The sequence below is a fragment of the Ctenocephalides felis genome, unplaced genomic scaffold (genome assembly GCF_003426905.1).
Source record: "Ctenocephalides felis isolate EL2017-DRISC unplaced genomic scaffold, ASM342690v1 CF-g0.4_SCAFFOLD_01886, whole genome shotgun sequence".
NCBI lineage: Eukaryota > Metazoa > Arthropoda > Insecta > Siphonaptera > Pulicidae > Ctenocephalides > Ctenocephalides felis.
In genome coordinates, this window is record NW_020538040.1 from 93,061,857 (window position 1) to 93,082,767 (window position 20,911).

The following is a 20,911-nucleotide window of genomic DNA, read 5'->3' on the forward strand; positions in this document are numbered from 1 at the left end:
TGATGTTCAAAAAATCTTTCACTCATCAAAGCTTTCTTTTCTAATCCAAAGTGGCTAAATTAAACAATTACGATTTCCTATCCAATGATAAAATCACAACAATTACGACGATGGATTATTATCAATAGTATCGACACCTCGTTGAGTTAGACGGGAAAGCAAACACCGTGGTTTCAAAAGTTTCCCGAGGCGCAATATGAAGTCGTTACATAAAGGAGAGTTGCATATAACTCTTGTGATATAACAGCCGACTATTCTGTAAAGGCGAGAGCTAGGTGAACGCAAAAGAGTCGCGGTCTTTTGTTTCCCACCAAAAAAGTCGAACCGCTTGTACACGGGAATAATAATTCGACGAGATGACCCGATGATGAGTAGTCAAGAATAATAGAAATAATATGCGTGACTGAGAATTAAGATTGCCATCTTCAGAGAAATTATTGACAGTCAAAGGTATTACTATTTACTGTCAAGGTACAATGTTAATGCTTCTCGACACTTGGAAAAGATTCACGAAAAGTTTGGTGAAAGAAAGCACAATCGGGTCATTGCGAGTACAAAGGTCAATAAGCGTACTTGTTAAATGTATTACAAATATGGGTACATTAAAAATAGAAGATAGATCTTCTTTTCTAGACATCTATATTTTATAACCATAAAGAAGTTGTTTGCCCAAAGTTGGATGAAAAAATCATTATCGTGTATCATATTAGTTTACATTTCACATTGTATACTTATCTCATATAACAATTCAAAAAAAAAACAGAATTGAGAGTTATGTCTAAATACAATATTGCTTGAACTACGGCATGAGATATAGGATAGGGCGGGACACAAAGATCCAATTTGACTTTGAGCACTTTATTGTGAAAACTCAACCAACTATATCACAAAAAATACACTTATCAAACAGACAACTATCTGACTATGTTCAGTAAAACTCCCAGCTAATTCATCATTGTACAACTGTGTTTTTTTTGCTGTTTTTTTTTCCAAAATTTGTGACCTGGTCTTTTTTTACGCCATAGGCGGGGTAAAATGGGACGGCAAGGGGACAAATAGGTCCAATGCATTATTTTTAATTTTAAAGGGCTTTACAAAAGAATAGATACATTATTCAGCCAATGCAAACTATAAACTTGAGGAGTACAATTTTAACAGAGATAACACTGTATATAACCTTGAGCTGGTATTTCGTGAAAAATATTCATCAATAGAATTGGAATAACTATTTATTTAATTTATCTCTTGTAAAATTGCTTTTTATAACTTAAATTACTATTTTTTGTTGTTTACACCTTTGCCAGGGTAAAGGTTCAGTTGATACTTTTTACCCCACTAAAATTTAAGGTTTTATAAAAGTTATAAAAAAAACTGTTCAATATAATTTGAAAATAACAATACATCTTATATGGCAATTAAATAACGTATACTTAAAATTATCTCTCGTAAATTAAACAATAGTGATCACAAACAAATAAAAGCAATCACGAAAAAAATACTTTTGTTATGGATTTTCAAACGAAGCCGTTTATCTCCAGATTGCGACATCGTAAGAATCAAGCTAATAGCTGGTTATACATTTTCTTCCCTCTACATTCAAATATCGTTTTTAAAAAATTCGTAACTTTAAAATATCGATATTGGATGTTTTTGCCCACGGGTCTTTAAACCCCGTTGTAACCTAAAAAAATTACTAGGTTTAGATAACTCGTGTATTGGACAAAAATCAACTTCTATTTTATATCAAAAATACATACTATTTCATTAACAGGGTTAACAATACAATTAAACAGCATAAAAACATTTATTGTTTCTTGTATTTTAGGAAATCAATACGTAGCAGACATTTCTCGACGCCCACTTGCGACATTTTTGATATAAAAATTAAACAGCAATTTTATCTTCAAGTAATATCTTTTTTTATTTACTTAATACACATTTTCATATCTAGCAAAATATATTGCATGAATTCGAATCGAATTGGTCCAAATCAAATATACTACATCTATTGTAATTTTATTAGGAATATATTAATAAATTTATGCTAACAGAGTACGGCCATAAAAATAGAAATCGTTGAGCATTGAAATATTAGACAGTGTGTCGCCAAAGCTTACTATATATGGTGTAGGAGTGTCATAAATTACATTTCTTTGACATTCCAGATACCATCATTAATGAAAAATGTTATTGTTATTCATTCATGTGATGATTGAAAATAATGTGTAAAAATTAAAACAAGTAATAACGCTTTGGTAAAAAGTCTTGAAATTGAGTAATAATCGTTTTTTGATCTTTCAAATATGAATTTTAAAATTTTATGTTCTACTAAGGCTTTATAACAACGTGTAATTTTTGTGAACTTTTTCAATGAGTCTCTAACAACAGTTATTATTATGTGCATTACATGCCACCTTGTATTAAAAGTATAATTGAAATACAATTCATAAATTATTCTTCAAATCCAAAAAGTGATATTAAAGAGTTATCTATGTTTAGACTTTAAGGGGCAAATTCTGCCGAAAAATAGTCCAGTGTTATGGCAAGACCATGCTATATAGCAGTTTTAATACAAAATAGTACTAAATACTACTGAAAAATGTCATGTTTTAGATAAAAAACCTAACCTAGAACATGTAAAAAAACGATGTTATCTATGGGTAAAGTTGCATTTTGACCTAATTGGTCTATTTTATGGCAGAATCGGCCCCTACGTCCTTGTGAAACTAAGGCTTATGACATCTATAAGTCAATAAATAATAAATTTAGTACCTAATCTGCATATTTCAAGAAATATTGAAAGTGTTTGCGAGTATATTAAAAACATATTTAGAGAGGAGGGAAATACAAAACTTTCCCATAAAATCAACTAGCTAAACCATTATTCAGAGTTAAATCTTTTTCCCAATGGGCCGCCGCCCGCTGTGACAGCGCACAGATAAGACGGCAACGCTAAGTATTCGCTATTCGAAGATAAAAAGTGAATACAAAAAGGAACAATTTGCGTAAAGCACAACAACCGTACAATAGCAATCGTGCCACTGTGACCGTGAACCCTAACAATCTAACAAAGTAGGCACAAACCTAGCGAGCAAATCCCATCCTACGCTGCCGGTTAGAGAAGAAGGATCTCTGTCTAAAGCGCAATTTGCATGTCTGCCCTAAGGCACCTGAATGTCTACTCGAGAACCCCAATGTACGCAATCCACTACGATGTTTTACATATTTGAGCATATTCCTAAAGTAAAGCAATCGATCCAAATTATAATATATTGTACGGATAAAATGTATCATACGTTGCTCTTACTTTCAACTTTGATTATTTTTTTTTAATTTCTAACAATTCAAACGACCTAAATTTAACAAGTAATTTCAAACCTAATAGACAAAAGATTATAATACAAAAAGTAAAAAGTTTAATCTATCTAACCTCAATAATAAAATGTTTATATCTTATGTCTATGCTGCACTTTTAAAGAAGACTCTATCTTTTATCTCAATTTTGCTAGATTCACTAAACACCTAGAATATCCAAAAACCCCAAAAAAATTGTCGTTATATCCAAGAACAATGGTGACTTAATTTTGGTTTGAATAATTTATTTAAAAACTAGTCTCAATGAAGCCTTTTATTGATATATTTACTATTATACTTTGTTTCGACACAAAACTTTCTGAAAACTTTTTTTAAAGCAAGGAGTGATATATAAAAAAACAATTAGGGAGATAAACCAATGTTTCATGTGGAATCCTCGTAGCAATTTTTTTTGTTAACTATTCAGTTGACCTGATAAAAATCAAATATCAATACTGATATATAAAACTGCCCGTATATTTCAATTCGAGGTTGCTTATGCAAACAAAATTGAAACGTGTAGTTTAAACAAGATTACAATGAAATATTTATGTAAAATTTACAATTTAATTCGAACTATTGTGCTGATTTCTTAAACGACGTGGGTTTATAGATAGGAACCCAAACGTCCTATATGTATTCAATTAATTTATTATGAGTATTTGTTATTATAATAAATGATGAATATTTAAATAACTCAAGAAATAGGAATCTATCAAAAAATATAGAACCCAAAACATCCTATATGTATTCGATTAATTTATTATGAGTATTTGTTATTATAATAAATAATGAATATTTAAGCAACTTAAGAAATACGAATCTATCAAAAATTTATAAAACCCTTATCACAAATTAAAAGCAATAAACATGTAGAAAATTAATTTCATTATTCAACTGCAAAACTAGTCACGAACAAGAATCTCGGACGTATTTTATAGGCTATTATTGGTAACTCCTCCGAGCGAGGGAAGTATACTGTTCAAGTGCATATTTAGAACTTGTATAAACATAGAATATAAGCATCACGTGTTGTGTTTTATTTTTATTCCTGCTTGTTGATATTATCAAAGTAACTGAGCTTTTTGTGAAACCAATTGCCTGTGTTTATTTTTCGCGCAACGTGAAAATAAAAAAAAATGCATCACTATCATGAAAGAGCTTATTTTAACTAGTTAACTGTGATTGACGACTATACTCGTCATGGAGAAGTAGCAGAATTTCGTCAAGCGTTGCAATTTATTTTAAAAAAAAAGAACAAAACGTACCATTAAGGCAAGTTGCGTTACCTTCCCTATATAAATAAATAATTAACAATCAATAAAAATTGATTGCCAATTAGATTTCACCAAAAACTAATCAATAAGGTTTCCAATCTTTCGAACAAACTTATACGTAATTATTTTGGTTTGATATAATTTAATCGTATTTTATTTAAAAGTGCACGTCAACGGTAATCTGTGCAAAACACAGAACGGAATAGGGCTGTACCAGGGTACGGTAGTGACAGTGGCCATGCCAGCTATTAGGCTATACTGATTTTCATATAGAATCCAGAGAGAGAAAGATGAAGTATTCTTCTTCGAACAAGTTTCTGTTATTGCATTGAGTCAGCGCCCTACATTAACATGATCTGTAGACTGCAATGCTTTTAAAGAGTTGAAAAAAGGTTTCTTTGTCGTAGATTTCTTTCAATAATAACTGTAACGTGTATACAGATAAATAACTGTTCTTGCTGCAATAGTAGTTAATTGCCAGCAATTAGTTTTTGCGTAGATAATTTAGCTCAACCATAAATATGATTTGTCTTCAAAAGTGTACGTTGGGTACAGTTGTGACATGTATTTCTTGACCTTTTCGGGTGAAGATTAAATAGATAGAGCAAAATCGAACTTAACTAAAACAAAATACGAAAGCGAAATGTAATAAAAATCAATATAAGAAAAAAAGATTTCTTGTTAACTTTGTTCAAAAAATTATGTTCTGCTATATATTGTTATATTATGTACATAAGCCCTTTATAAATGATTATGCTGCATTGTGTTACATATTTCTGACAATAAAAGACGTGTAAACTATTTTAGTGTTTGTTTTTTAACCAATTTTCATGACTGTCACAACCGTCCGGAGAGTGTGGCCGGTTGTGACACTCACCTTTCTTTAAATGATTTGACTTTATGACTAATCCATCATATTTAAGGACAGTATTTTTTCACGAAGACAAATGTTAAAATTGCCATTTAAATTCCTTCTCTTCCAGCTAACTGGCAAAGTAACGAAATTATGACTGATCAAAAAGAAAAATGTTATTTGCACAATAATGCCATCGATACATATGATCAAGTGTAAAGTAATGGTAATAATTTAGTACGCGGTTTTTCTGCATTTTCTTCACAGCGCACGTAAAGCGTCAATGTGCTCCTTATATCCCGTCGAACACAATAAATTACTGGAGTGAATAATGATGGTACGATGGTACGCAGACCGCGACATGAGATGTGTCGTGCGCATTTCTCGGTCGTTCTCGCTTATATGCAAATAATTCATATGGAGTGAATGAATTACAGAATTCAATGAACTCTGCTATCAAATTAACGACGATCAAACAATGGTATATGGACCGATTTCAGAATGCCCGTTCCATCTACGAAGCGAACTCGACGCCCCCGCTGCGGTTTAAATAACTGTTATCCAGTTTACGACTGCACTTCAGCAGCGGCGCTGCCAAATGCGACATATTGCAAAAAAAATAATAATAGTAACAGCAAAACGTACAGATCATTTCATTTCATTCAATATTTTTAGATGCTCTATTTTGGTTTTAACTTTACATATTGTATTCATAATTACTAAATGTAGATTGTAATTGCATCCTGAGATATAAAAAAAATCATTCAATATTATATTTATAAAAAAAAAAAAACAAATGCGTATACCCGTTAAATAATAACAATATATGAAAACAGATATTATATATAGAGAGATGTCTGTGAAGGCAAAGCATGAGCTTTCCTGATTCAGCGCAAATGAGAAAAGTTTAGTGTTAAGTGATATTCTTTCACGTCACACCGCAGTGTCTAAAATTTGGCTATACAATAAGAATAAAGATTTATACTACTGCCTGTCATCCAGCTGTATACAGTAGAAGATAGTTGTAAATCCCAACAGGCACCCAACCGTCCGGAAAGCCCGATGGTTGGTTTTCTTTGTGTGTCTTTAAAGGAAATAAAAACGCTCGGGAGCTATTCGTAAATTTTGGGGGTAGTTTTTCTGGCATAGACTATTCTTTTACCACTTTATGTCTTATCGTTAGGTCATAAATTTTAGGTTATGACTTTAGTTAGAAATTCTTCAATTGCCTTAGTTTACCAGAAGATACTAAAGCCATCCTTCTTGTGAACAACTCTAAAGTAGATGAATTAGTTTAAATATTTGAACCAAAAGGTTTGTTGTCCATAGACTAATAGACTTTATTTTGTTCTATTCGCCTGTTTTACTTAAAATTTCCATAAATCTTTAATCATAATATTCATTTTTATAAATGTTAAATTTTTTATAATTATATTTATGTTCATATATTATCCAATTTTTACTTATATATTTCGAGTTAAGTTTTCTTTTTTTTATTATTTTTTTAATTAATTTTACTATATTTGCATATTATTACTACCTAATATTGTTCATCTATATTTCTCTCTTTCTACATTGGCCTTAGGTTTTTGCTATTAGTATTCTGTATTTTATTTTATAATTCATCTTTCATAACTCAAAAAATTCTTCATATTTCTCTTGATTATTTCATGTTTTCTACTTCATCAACTTCCTTATGTGAGCGCAAATAAACACGAAACTTAACGAGTTTCCGTAGCTCATTCATGAGAATAAAATACAAAATAAAACATTGTTTCTGTTGATTTGATCGCGAGGCGTGAAAAATAATATTAATAAGCTAATCATGCAATAAATATTGTTTATTGGACATTATCTCTACTTTCTACTACCTCGCGGCACTTTGTACAAAAAGAATCAACATTGAAACTCTTGCTTTGCAGTCGACTATGTTAAAAATTTGATTTATAGCAATCCCACACTGTTAGTTTCAAAATACACCTGTTGTTTTCAAAATAAAAATAAAATGAAATAGAAAAAAATCACAAAATCTTGTGAATGTTATCAGGAATTTAAGAGTATTCACATAATTTATAATGAAAGCAACATGATCATATTGCTTTCATTATAATCAATTAATCCCGTATTATGAAAAAATCACTAACTTTTATGCTTACATATTACTACGGAACATTCAACCCTTTGTGGTCGGACCAAATTTGGAGATGGGTAACATACTAATCGAAATTATTTTCCGTCAAAAGAGCAGAATACACAAGTTTTGGATGCATAAACAAGATTTAATAATTGTTTTGAGAACGTTAGATATATTTTTATTCAATACACTCATCTATGATATGTTTTTGTATGAAAGTTATATCTTATAATTACTGCATGCAGTACAGATGCGAACGACCGCAAAGGGGTAATATTGCTGAATAAAGTGATAAATTTAGTATTCTTTGATCAGACATCTTGGTAGTAATCATAGTTATAATCATAGATCAAAATGTATAACCGTAATTGTTAGTACAGCACACTTAATATTATACCCAATGTTCTTCATTTTATCACAAAACTTTATATTATATTATATTCACAGAAAATGACAAAAAAATAAAATTGATAATTATCCAAAACTAAAAATTAATTAATTAGATTATAAGTTATTACAATATAAAGAAATACATAAACTGATTATTGTGACTTATCCAGAATACTACTAAATTATTGAACTTACTACTACTACTGAATTATTATCAAAGCAAATATCATAAAATATATATAACAAGAAAAAAATTAAAACCAAATCCAATGCTAATTTTTTTTTTAAAATATATGTAAATATAATGGCAATATTGTAAATTAAGTCGCCAATTTTAATATTAGCTAATAAGACAACAATTTTCATATGATGAAAAGTTGTCAATAATTAATTATTTTTATAACGCGCATATGTTATATTTTGGAATCCGTTGTAATCCATATTACGAATATATAGTAATTAAAACTATCAATGATCGGTAGCATAGTTTGCAAATAAATCGATTCGCTTATAAAACCTTAAAAAACGTACATTTCTCAATCAATTAGAGAAACTTTCACAATTTTTTGAACGTATTAAAACATTTCCTATTCCTGTCCTCGGTAGAACAACGTAGGCAGGATGTCGGCTTCTATGTGCATAAAGAAAATTATTATAATTATGCGGCAGACTTTGACGCATAAGCATGCCGCGGGCAGATGTACTATCTCACTTTCTTTTTCAAGATTTGTAAATATAAATAAATAAATTTATATAACATGTGAAATATCTTTTTTATTAGTTGTCCCTCTAATATTAACTCATTATCTCAAAATCAACTAACAAAATGTTATATACCTTTGAAAGCATATTTGATTACAATTTAGAAATTGGTGTGATTGAATTAATTTTTTTCATTAATAAAATTGAATTAAATTTATCACTTCGAATAATGTTTATAATTATTATTTTAACATTAACTATAAAAAAATATTTTTAATTGGCAAGAATGTTTACACATTTAATTAAATATATAGGAAAACACAGAACACAGGGATGCGTAGAGAGTGCAGTACAATAATGGGTCACCTAATGGGTGCAGCCTACAATACCTACAATGTATATATATATATATATATATATATATATACATATGTATGTGTGTGTATGTGTTTATACGCATTTGAAGCTACCTACCTAACAATAAACAAAGAAGCGTAGGAACTTTCTTTTTAAACAATTTAAAAGCTTGTGTCAAGCCTTAGGCAAAAATCCATGTCTGTGTTATATGCTAAAAAATATCAGAGATGTGATAACCACTATCCATAATTATAAATAATTTTATAACAAAATAGTCAATTATAAAAAAATTACGTAACTTAAATAAAAAAAGTTGACCGAAATTTGGCAACTAATTTTTATTTTAAAACAAAACTAGTCGGTATTGGAATTTTGCCTTAAGGCAAGTTACATGAACTTCCCGATATGTGTAAATAATCGACTTAATCAATAAAAAATAAATTAATTTATCAGTGATTAAAAGTATTCCGAGTGGATTTATTACACATAATTGAAAACGAACGAACACGTTAACTTGGAGTATTTTCTAAAAGCAAATTTTCAAAAATCAATAATTTTTATAATTGAACCAGTTTCCGTAGGACTTTAATGGTTTAGTATGTTTATTAAGACCAAGTACTCTATCGTTATACCAAGTAAATCGTCCAATTTTATTTTAACAAACGTCAAAAAAAACACTCATTTTTTTAAACTTTCGTGGCTTAACAAGTTAGTCTCGGGACGTCCAAGCTCGATATCAAGCAGCATGATATAAAGTTTCACGGGCATTGCTGCATTACATACAATCCAACACTATTAGATACACATATCTAATATATATAATGAATAGTAATTTCAAAGAAGAGCTGTTAATCGCTGGGTTACCATTTCGAAGAAAATATCAGATTAGGAATGTAAGTTAGCAAACACACATAAAGAACGAACCAAAAAAGTGAATAAATTTATTTTTCGAGTAATGTACATTCAGCAGATGTCGTTAATAAACCAAGTTCATATAAAGCAACTTTAGCATACTTTGAAAAATTATGTGCATATTATACACATGTGATTTACAGATAACCAGATTTGCAAACAGGTTTCCGAATAATTTTGAAACATTCCCAGATTCATAATATCGATAAAGACATCTCATATTTGAAGACTGATACAAAATAATATTCACCATATATAAATAACAAAATTTAAATTTCGACTTTAAAATACAGGATTATTAAGATTGGTACAGCTAATATTTTTTTAGATTCGTACATCATGATTATAGGCAAACATGGACGATTATATTCTGATAACGACGTTGCTTGATTTAAGGCAAAATTTAAGGCTCTGGTTTCAAATATTGTTGTTAAAAACCTGACTTTACATGTTTGAGATATTGGTGGACCTTTTTCCTCACGGACCTTTAAGCCCAACTCTATTCTATGTCTTAGAAATATATTTAGAGATCGAACGGACTTTGTCTAGCGTTGATTATTTTAAAATATGTTTTATTTGTTGAATAAATGACAACACAGATTTAATTGTTGCATACCGTGTCATGTAATTTTTTACGATTTATTATACATAAAATTTAACACTTAATAAGTAATAAAATTCCATTTAATTTGCAGGTTGTTTGATAATATTCTACTAACAAATCTACTGCTATTCTGAAACAATTCGTTATAAAACATGTCAAATGCACGAACTACAGCTGAACTCGATTTTAGCAAATTGTGTATATGCTAACCTATTTTTGAAAATAAGCTTTCCCTGAAAAGTTAGTTAATGTAAAAACTATTAACATGTAAAGAAAGCCTGCCAAAGAGACCGCCAAAATTCAGTTTCCTTTACAATCTGCCCAATCAAAAACGCTTTTCTTCGACTTTGAGTGCAATCACTTATGCAAATCGATCTCAGCTCTTGTCTGTGGTTCGAGAACAAAATCGATTAAATTTCACTTATGATATGTCGTATGTAGTTATGTTTTTGCTCGATGTCAAATGATGAAAGACACCGACACATTGGGAGAACATTGAGACAATTAATACCTTACATTTCAGACAATGTAACGTCGTATTATTTTTTTGATCGAATGTAAATTTTAGTATGCCTTATAAATTTTCGCTGATAAACTGTGGACACCAATAGAAAGTTAACGCATATACACCTATGGTCTTATCAAAACAACTTAATACAATTTATTTACTGGTAGGGGAGGCTGTGTACGGTTGTACCGGGGTACGGTAGTGACAGTCGCCACAACATCTAAACTTTAATAATTTTGAGATAGAGTCCGAAAAAAGAAAGATGATGTATAGAAGAAGTTCCCATTATTGCATCAAGAAAGGGACCTCACATTGACACGATCTGTAGACCGTATTGATTTTAAAAGGTCAATAGTAGGTTCTTTCGTTCGATTTCTTTTAATAATAACTGTTACTTGTATCCAGATAGATTACTTTGTTTGTTATTTTACTATAAGTTGAGCATTAGTAGTTAATTACCAGCAATTAGTTTTTGAGTATATAATTTAGCTCGATCATAACGATAATTTGTTCCCAAAAGTGAGCGTATCACAAATTTTGTGGGTATGTTAACATATGTTTAAGTCTGTCACAACCGTCCTGGGACGAAGGGTGGTTTTGACAATTCGCCCTTTTCTTGTATGATTTGATTTTACGACTTTCAAGTTATATATGCTTTAGATTTTTTTGTTAGACGTTGAGACATATATATATATATATATATATATATATATATATATATATTATATAATTTTGTGATATAAGTGGAACGAATATTAAATGTTAAATAGGAACAATACAACACTCAAATTTTTAACAAACACTTTATTTAATAATTATAGACGTTTCCAGGCCTATGCCTCATCTTCAGTGTAATTCCAAAACAGTTAATTATATACTAACACATTATTTAATATTTTATTTAAATTACATTTAATTTTTAAAAAACAAAAAAACACCAACTATCTCTTGCAAAACTTGACACAGTACTCTAGTAGTATTTTTTGGCAGTTATTTTAAGTATAATATTGTATGCTTATGAATGCATATAAGGAGTATAATATTCATCAGTACAATTATTTTAATTGTTAACGAATCATAAATTATTAAAATGATTTTGAACGCATCGATAAAAAATTAAACCAGTCGTATAACTAACCCATGTTAATGAGTAAAAACGCCGGAGGCCTATTTCAAAAAGACGAACAAACAGATTTCACTATAGATAGTTTATTCGAAATCACGCCTTAAAGTACCTATAATAATATTGATATTCATGAACTTGTATTTCTTGTTGATGTACAATTTCTCTTTCATCAAATTTACGGCGCTTCAAAAAAAGAGATTCGAGATCAAGAGTTTTTATTTCGGCGATAAAACCCAATATTTGTTAGACGAGTCTAAAAACTAGAACTTGGAATTAAAGAAAAAAATTAAGTATATGGTTAAATGTATAAGGTATACCAAAAATAATATATATAACATATACATATTTGAATTTAAATAATATTCATTGTTACCATTTCCAGGTCAAAATATCATTAAATTTTCATTGATGATTTCACTCGAAATCATATGAAAAAGTGCTGAAAAATTTTACAAAATGATAGAAAGAAAAAAACTACCGAATTTATAATTGTCGGAAAAGATCATTAGCATATCTTTACAACAAACCATCTATTGAAATGAAAGTTTTTCGAATATGAATTTGATTCATAAAGACCAAAAATATAAAGTTTTCAATTTAAGAAATTTATCATCATGCGTAGAACAATATTGATATTTGTGTTCAAATCATGCCTCTACAGTAACGATATATTACAAAAATCATGTAAATTAAGCGCAAAATTTAGATAAAAATGAATATTATAAACTCAGTGTATTACAAATCGTAGAAAATTAATTCCAGATCCAAAAAGTTGAAAGGAAAACCGTACCCAATTTGTAGACATAATAATATTCAAGTAAATAATACATTAGTTGATTCCATGAATTTCACTATGTATATGTATTATAACATCGAAGTAATACATAGTAAACTAGAAATTATGCAAAAACAAAAAAAAAAATATTTTAATTGCCTTTGTTGAATTTTTAGTAAGTCGATAATATCATAAACAACGTTTTTGTGATTAACAGCTAATGTATCTCATTATCATGTAGGCGGTCATCAACCTTCCGAAAATTGCCATTTAACTCAGACATTTTTTACAAGAAGCGGTTCCATATCTATAGATATGATAAATACCTTGATTTGATTATACTAACAGAGTTAATTTTTTAAATATTTAATTATCACAGATACGTTATGTTTTTGTGCTGTTTCATATCTGCGAATCACAATACGAACGGGATAATTTATTAAATATTTTAATATTCTCAATAATTAGAAGTCTCAATAGTATTTACATTTAAGTTTCGTAGATTATATAAAATTTATGCATTAAACCATTTCAAAATCAAATATGAAAATATAAGAAATTTCACCAGGAGAATAAAATAATCACAATGATTGCTTCAACAACCTACAATATTTACTAAAACTTTCTCAATAAAATAACAAGCGATATATACGAATTCCTAATAAAAATGCAGTAAGAAAAATAGTGAATAGAATTTTATATTAAATCCTCAAGTTCTACATACTTTATATCTAAGCTTAGCTTGAAAGCCTTGGCGCTTGTGTCTATCCTGATAAAAATAATTATAAACAATGGCTTACCTTTGATCTATACAGCGGATTCGTAAAATCCCAATCGGGTGCCACAAACAGATATCCACATTTTGATACTTTTCTTGTGGCCTGAAAAAACAAAATCACATAAATAATACTATAATCAATAAACCTTTGAGTAATCTTACTATGATACATATTTCATTCAATATAATGTCAATTATTCGTATATACCATTAAATTTCAATTATTATCAGATCTAATATACTGGCTCAATAAGCGATATTAACTAACTGACAATAAATTATTTCTAATATATGGGAAAGAATATAAAACATTTCAAGAATTCATCGGTGGACGCGTAACGTATACTCATATCAGATGCATACCAGAGATAGGTATGCATCTGATATGCTTAACTTGTTAAACATGTAGTTATTCATATGCGTTATCAAACAAATTTAGTAGTTTTGATCATTACATTCTAAATATGAATTATCATGTCATAAAATAAACGAATTTTTTATAGTGAATCACTCATAATAAAGCGAAGAAATATCGGTTAGCATTTGACACCAATCTGTAGAAAATGAAATAAATGTAATTGCAACATGTTTTTACAAGGGCTCTATAAGTAAGTGAACAGTAAGATTGCAACTAATGAAAGAGATGTTTCAAAAATAAATAGTTCATAATATTAGAACAATTCAGCAAATAGTATCAGTGAAGGCAGCAAAGGTACAGTTTTTGCTATCCGTGTTAAATAACATTTCAAATGAGCAATGTACTCTATAAGCAACGACACCAAAACCTCAAAAAAAGTTAAAATTTAAAGTTAAAACGCTTTAGTATGCAAATACGATATTTACTGGTTCTGTTGATACTTGAGAGTCCTAAAATCTAAAATATCAAAAATTATTCAAGAAAATAAGTATTGAAGAAAAAAGTTTTAAGCACTGCTTGATTATTTCAAACATGAACAAATTGAACATGGGTATGGTATACATTTGGGTATTGATATTTTGAATGCATGAATAATATATGGAATCGGTTGTTTTTTAGAAGATAATCGGTTAGCTTATCTATTCTTATTCTTATCAGCAACGACGGAAAAAGGTTATTTTCACTTGGAAACAAATTCCAATCCATATTTTCAAATCAAAAACAAAATCACAACTGTTTGATATCAAGCTGTCCGAGATGGGTATAAAACCTGAAAACCAAAATCATTATCACCGAATCGCAGAGAAGCTCTGCATATAAGTCGTTGCATATTAGGGTGCGCCCATTAATCACTGATAATTTTTTTAAGGCTTTTTAGATCCCCTTGCCCTCGCCCTTGGTGATATACAAAATTAACCACCCTCCCCAACCAAACATCACATCATGTATTATTAGTTACGAGAAAAAATTATAAGATTTTTTTTTTTTTAAATGTTTGGATTTAAAAAAATCAGGTAAAAAAGAAATACATGTGATATCTTGCTATACACCACCCTCCCCCCACGTTATATTTCGTGATTTTTTGTCAATCCCTCCCCCTTCCCCTTAAAACCTCACGTGATTAATGGACACCCCCTTAATGTGATAAATAATTTATATTTTCGAAACAAACGTTTCTTTACTGATATCTGTCTTCTACTGGACCATCATGATTAATATCATTTGCTGTTATTAGTGCTATATGGCGATAATAATTTAAAAGTGAAAGTACTGAACGGCATGCATGTACTGTTTTTTTTAAAACGTGCCATCAATATGTCAACAACGCATTCACATTACTATTTTATTCAAAATATGAATAACAAAAGAATAACTTTACAGAAAAGCACTATAGCACTTCTTTTAGATATACGTACATTCAACGTATTAAATGCTTCAAATTTTCTCAGTGAGTTTCTATTTCTCAAATCTCGTTCAGAACGGATGTACATTATTAAACAAATTCTTCAAAAGTTCCATTTGCACAAATATGTGCTTCAATTTCGAATTGCACTTGTAAAAGTATTGTATATACATAATTGAAAGAGTCGACGACTTATATGGCGTTGAAAAGTTATCTTCATTCTCGTTCTTTGTCGTTAACCACTGCGTACTATTAAAGAACTTCCAAAAGGAAAAAAAAGTTTAAGAAAAAGTAATAATATGATATATTTGTCATATATACGTCCTCTATTCGCAGGCATATTAAATATATTATTATGTGCAATATATTATGCATATATATAAGATGATCATACGTCCCGGTTTTTCTGGGACAGTCCAGGATTTTCACCTTGTGTCGCGGGTTTTTTGAAAGCAATATTTGTCCCGGATTAAGTTATTTTGTCCTGGATTGTCCTAGGTTTCCATCATATTTAAGATATTCAGCATTTATATACCCCCATAGAAGGAAGCATGGAAGCAGACGTTTGGAAAGAAAAATACATGAAAAATGTACGAAAAAAGGGGGAAAAGTGGTAATCAGATCGTTGATAGACGAAAAAGAGAAAGGGAATCATTGTTTTGTGGTTGCACTTACACCATGGACTTGCCTTCGGCCATACTACTATTTATTATTAACAATAGTTATGTTAATAAAGTGAGTAGAAAAAAATATTGAATGAATTTCATAATTTAAAAAAATAATGAGAATTCAATCGTCGTATCTCATTCATGAAAAGTTTATCTCTGACGTTAAAATTTAAAGTTTCGAACGGTATAATTCAATGCAAATATTATAAGCATTAAAATATAAATCTCCATCATTAATTAATTGTATTATCGATGACAGATATAAACTCTGTTTTAGTATCTTCCTGAACCTGAACAGTAGTATATTCAAGTGCTGCAACTAATCAAATTTTGTAAAACCAAAAAACTTGGCAGCAATCGTTTTTACTCTTGAGATATTTTCATCTAATCGTAAGAACAAATGACACTAATTTGATTTAACGATGCAAATAAGAATCAGCAGTTTTCATCATAAGTCTGCTAATTTGCTGCGAATAAATAGTCATCGAAGCGTCAAACCGTCTGCAATTAGACTAATCGCAATAATTATAAACGAAGGCCGTTACTAATATCAAATCTCTCTACGTGCAAAAGATGCATAGCGTAGGTACTACCTTGTGCCCATTTCCTATTGAGCCAATTTCTGTTACGTGGTCGTAAGGAACGACACGGCACGTTCGATAACAAAAGCAATTCACTTACTTGAAATCACTAGAAATAACTATTCTTAGCAAATTATTATATCAATAGCAAGCTAGTGGTGGAATATGTTCTGTTTTTTCTTCATCAAAACTTACACATCTGAATACTCAATGGTCAAATATTAAAACGCATGGTATACTCGCCAAAAGACAAAATTCTGCCAATTCTCCAGGACGAGTATATTCGTCAATCACAGTTAACTGATTACAATAATACGTTTTGTAAGTATTGATCGGCATCTGTCACGAGTATTATTATTGTCCTCATCGACACATTATAGAAATACGTGCACTTATCAAATTATACTTTTTATAATCACATAATAATTTTATTCTCTACTGAGACTCTGTGATCAAAATGTATTGGTCAAATTTCAATTTCAATCAAATCTACATGATTAGTTAATAAAAATATAGACACTAGATCAATAAAAATAAAATTGAAACGTAGACCAATAAAAATATTGATCAGGTTCTAAGCTCTTAACCTACATATCAATGTCCCTGTTCGACCATGGTTCGTTTGGCTCACATTGCATCGTTTTATTGCATATAGAGTGGTGTGATGTAGCTCGCGACTGTTATTGCTATGTAGTGTGGACTTGATTACTATATTATATGCCAGGTAGCATGATACTACATGAGAACGCTGAAAGTCACTTCAAATTTTAAGGACGTCGAGAACAATCGCCTCCATAAAAGGAAATTATATTATTGTTATATAACTTAATATTGAATATAAAGTAACCGCATTGAACAATATTATCTGATGCAATAACTTTGAGCCAACATTTATGTTTCACACATGTCTTGACTGTCAGCATACTCCAAATTGGTATACAAAATGATTAAGAAATATTCAACTGTACACTTATTTTGACTTATCATACGATAAAGTATTTTATGCTCATCTCTATTTAAAAATGATTTCGATAAGTTTTATATCAGGTTGCCCGTAGTTCATGTTAACTAATTAGTATTGTATCAGTTTGAACCACATATTTCTACATAATAGTTGAACATACAGATGATGAAGTTGATTATCTAAAACATTATACTAATGCAAAACTGAAACCTGATTAAAATTCTGACTTATGGCGCCAGAGTTAAAAAATGTGCTTAATAAATGAATTGAAAATTTGCATAATTTATTACAGAACCTGTGTAGGCTATTAGAAATCTGCGTATCGATGGCGCATGCATAATTGTAAAATTTACTGCAAAACTAAGCACATAGCAAATTTACATAACAAACATTACAAAAATCTATTTATTATGAGTGCCGGAGCAAGAACCGACGACAGTTTAATTAAAGAAAGAGGCCTGGTAGACGACTAATTTTGCATTTATACCGCAGACTTGTTTAGATAAAGTTTCCAAACGTATGTACATTGTAAATAAATACACATAACACACACACACACACACACACATATATATATATATATACAATATATATATTATACATATATATACATCACAATTTGCTTATGCAGTAGGAAAGACTGGATTAATTAATTTTTTAAATGATTTTGTTAATTTACCAGTTAGCTGGAAGAAAAGTAAATTAAATAATAATTTGAACATTTGTATACGTAGAAATACTGAAATACTATCTTTCAATACGATGGATTAGTCATGAAACCAAATCATACAAGAAAAGAGAGAGTGGTATAGCCGTCATAGGGGTGTAGCTTAAGCATAGGTTAAAAACAATACCTATAATAAACACCAAAATGGTTTATAACGACTTGTGTTGTCAAACTTTTTTTTAAACAAAGTTAACAAAAAAATCGAACTATGTGATCACTTTCCTTCTTATAATTTATCTTTATATCTTTCCTTCTTATAAATCACTATCACGACTAGTGTTATTATAAATTTCTTTTTTAAAATCAGCCAAAAATATTAATTCATTTCAGTCAAAATATTACAGTAACTAGGTATCAATGTACTGAGATCTAGTCGGAATCATTGTTACTGGTGACAAATGTAATAGTGACTATCACCTATCATTTTACGTGAAATCAAAAATTGCATTCCTTGGTACTTGATTAAGGTGACCATATTTTTTTAAGTCAAATCCGAGACGGAAATTTTTAGTTATGCTAATCCTGGACGTCGGCGGGGGGGGGGGGGTGTTAGTTTATATAACAAATTCTATTCAAAGATACAATAAAAAAACAGTTTATTTAAATGATTTTTTTATCATAATTGCGGACTTTTAGTAAGAAGTTTTAGTAAGCTTTATACTTCGACTATTATATGTAATACTTCTTTATCTATGATATTATATCTTATATTTTTCGATTTATATGTTCTATTCAATTTTCTTCATAATTAATTTGAAAAAAATAGCATCTGTTAGATTGTTTTCTTAATTTTTGTTAATTTAACTATTAATTTTTTAAAAACCAGGACATCCGGAACAAAAGATCAAAATCCGGGACAAATATTGCTTTAAGAAAAACCCGGGACACAAGGTGAAAATCCGGGAATGTCCCCGCCAATCCGGGATGTATGGTCACCTTATACTTGATCCATTTTACGCTACCTCTATTTTCAGAATATGAACCACCACAAACAAGACATGATCTTTCTTCTCTTGTATTACATTTCCCTTTCCCTTTACCTTTCGCATTTTGTCTTTACTTGTTCAGTTGGATTTTTCTTTACATGTTCAGCATTTCAGCAGAAAAAGATATGTCACAACCGTACCCACAAAATTATTTACCTTTCTTCCTTTGGACCCTATCTCAAAATAACTGTCAGGATCGTACCCTAGCACAACCGTACTACCCAGATCTTGAGTCCGTCTTCAGACGAAATACAATACTGTTATTTCATGAATGTTAGAATCGCACAAAAATTTTGTCCATAGCTAGGTGTTCAATATAATAACTTCCTGCGGATGTAATATTTGCCAAAACAACTAGTATAGTATGGAATGTAAAACAAAATGCTAGCAATACACCATGTAGTGTCTCTGGATAACGTGTTGATTTCTAATTAGCAATGGATGGAATATGTTTAATATAGTTAATTATAAAAGGAACGTTGATCAGAAATAGAATTCGAATTCGAATTCTATTATAATTGATTCTAAGATGACCCTCTCATAAACAATCGGCAATATGTTATTGGTTTACAATGAGATGAAAAAAGGAGCACGCGATCATAACAACGGTCGAGCGTTACCCGGTCCAGCGAGCCATATGTTCCGATTCGTCCTGGGCCGCGTCCGCATAAATAATCTCTGGCAGTTGTATATTTATGACTGCTGGATATTTATAAGTCGTTAAAATGATTGCGTTGAGAAGTTGCGTATATTTAATTTGCGACGCTCTCAAGCGAGCGAGAAAGCGCGATCCCGCCATGCACAAAGGGAATGTAGAATGCTTTTATATGTTTTCGATATTAAAAAAAGATTTAAATGAATACATCATAAAGATTTTATTATTCGCGATATTAAAACAACAAATAAACAAACAACGGGTTCAATTCGGCTGATTCTGGCCGGATCTTGAACACAATTTTAATATTTACCTTTTTTTTTCAAAGTGATAGGAATTCTAACAAATATTTTGAGAACATCAATGTCAGATTGTATCTCGCGAAAAAATATGTAATAAATTCAAAATAATGTTTCTATAAAACTATTGTTATTCTTATTTCATTATATCTGAACTAGAAAAAACTATGATATAAGCTATAATAATAATAGTAATAATATATAGGTGTTGCAGAAGGAAACAAATGTACTTTTTTTTAAAACAGTTTTAACTAGTGGTGCATGGCATTGTGCTTTAAGGCAAATTTCTGCCCGTACAGACGACTAAATTTTTTAAAAAGATGCTAAATTTTTAAAAACTTTGAAAAAAATTGAATTTTGAAATATTCTGGAAATTTTTAACTTTTATCAAAGCAATTGAAGGGGGTAAGCGCCGCGTCTAACGGATAAACATTGGAACAG

General features: G+C 29.9%; 1 protein-coding gene across 2 annotated transcripts in view; it reads right to left on the reverse strand.

Moving 5' to 3' along the window:
- Positions 1-20,911, reverse strand: part of LOC113378500 (protein outspread) — a 225,527-nt gene that overhangs the window by 150,054 nt on the left and 54,562 nt on the right. For both annotated transcript variants that reach the window (XM_026619039.1, XM_026619040.1), the window contains exon 2: positions 13,793-13,873. In XM_026619039.1, the coding sequence (XP_026474824.1) occupies positions 13,793-13,873 (81 nt within the window). The remainder of the gene's footprint in view (positions 1-13,792; positions 13,874-20,911) is intronic.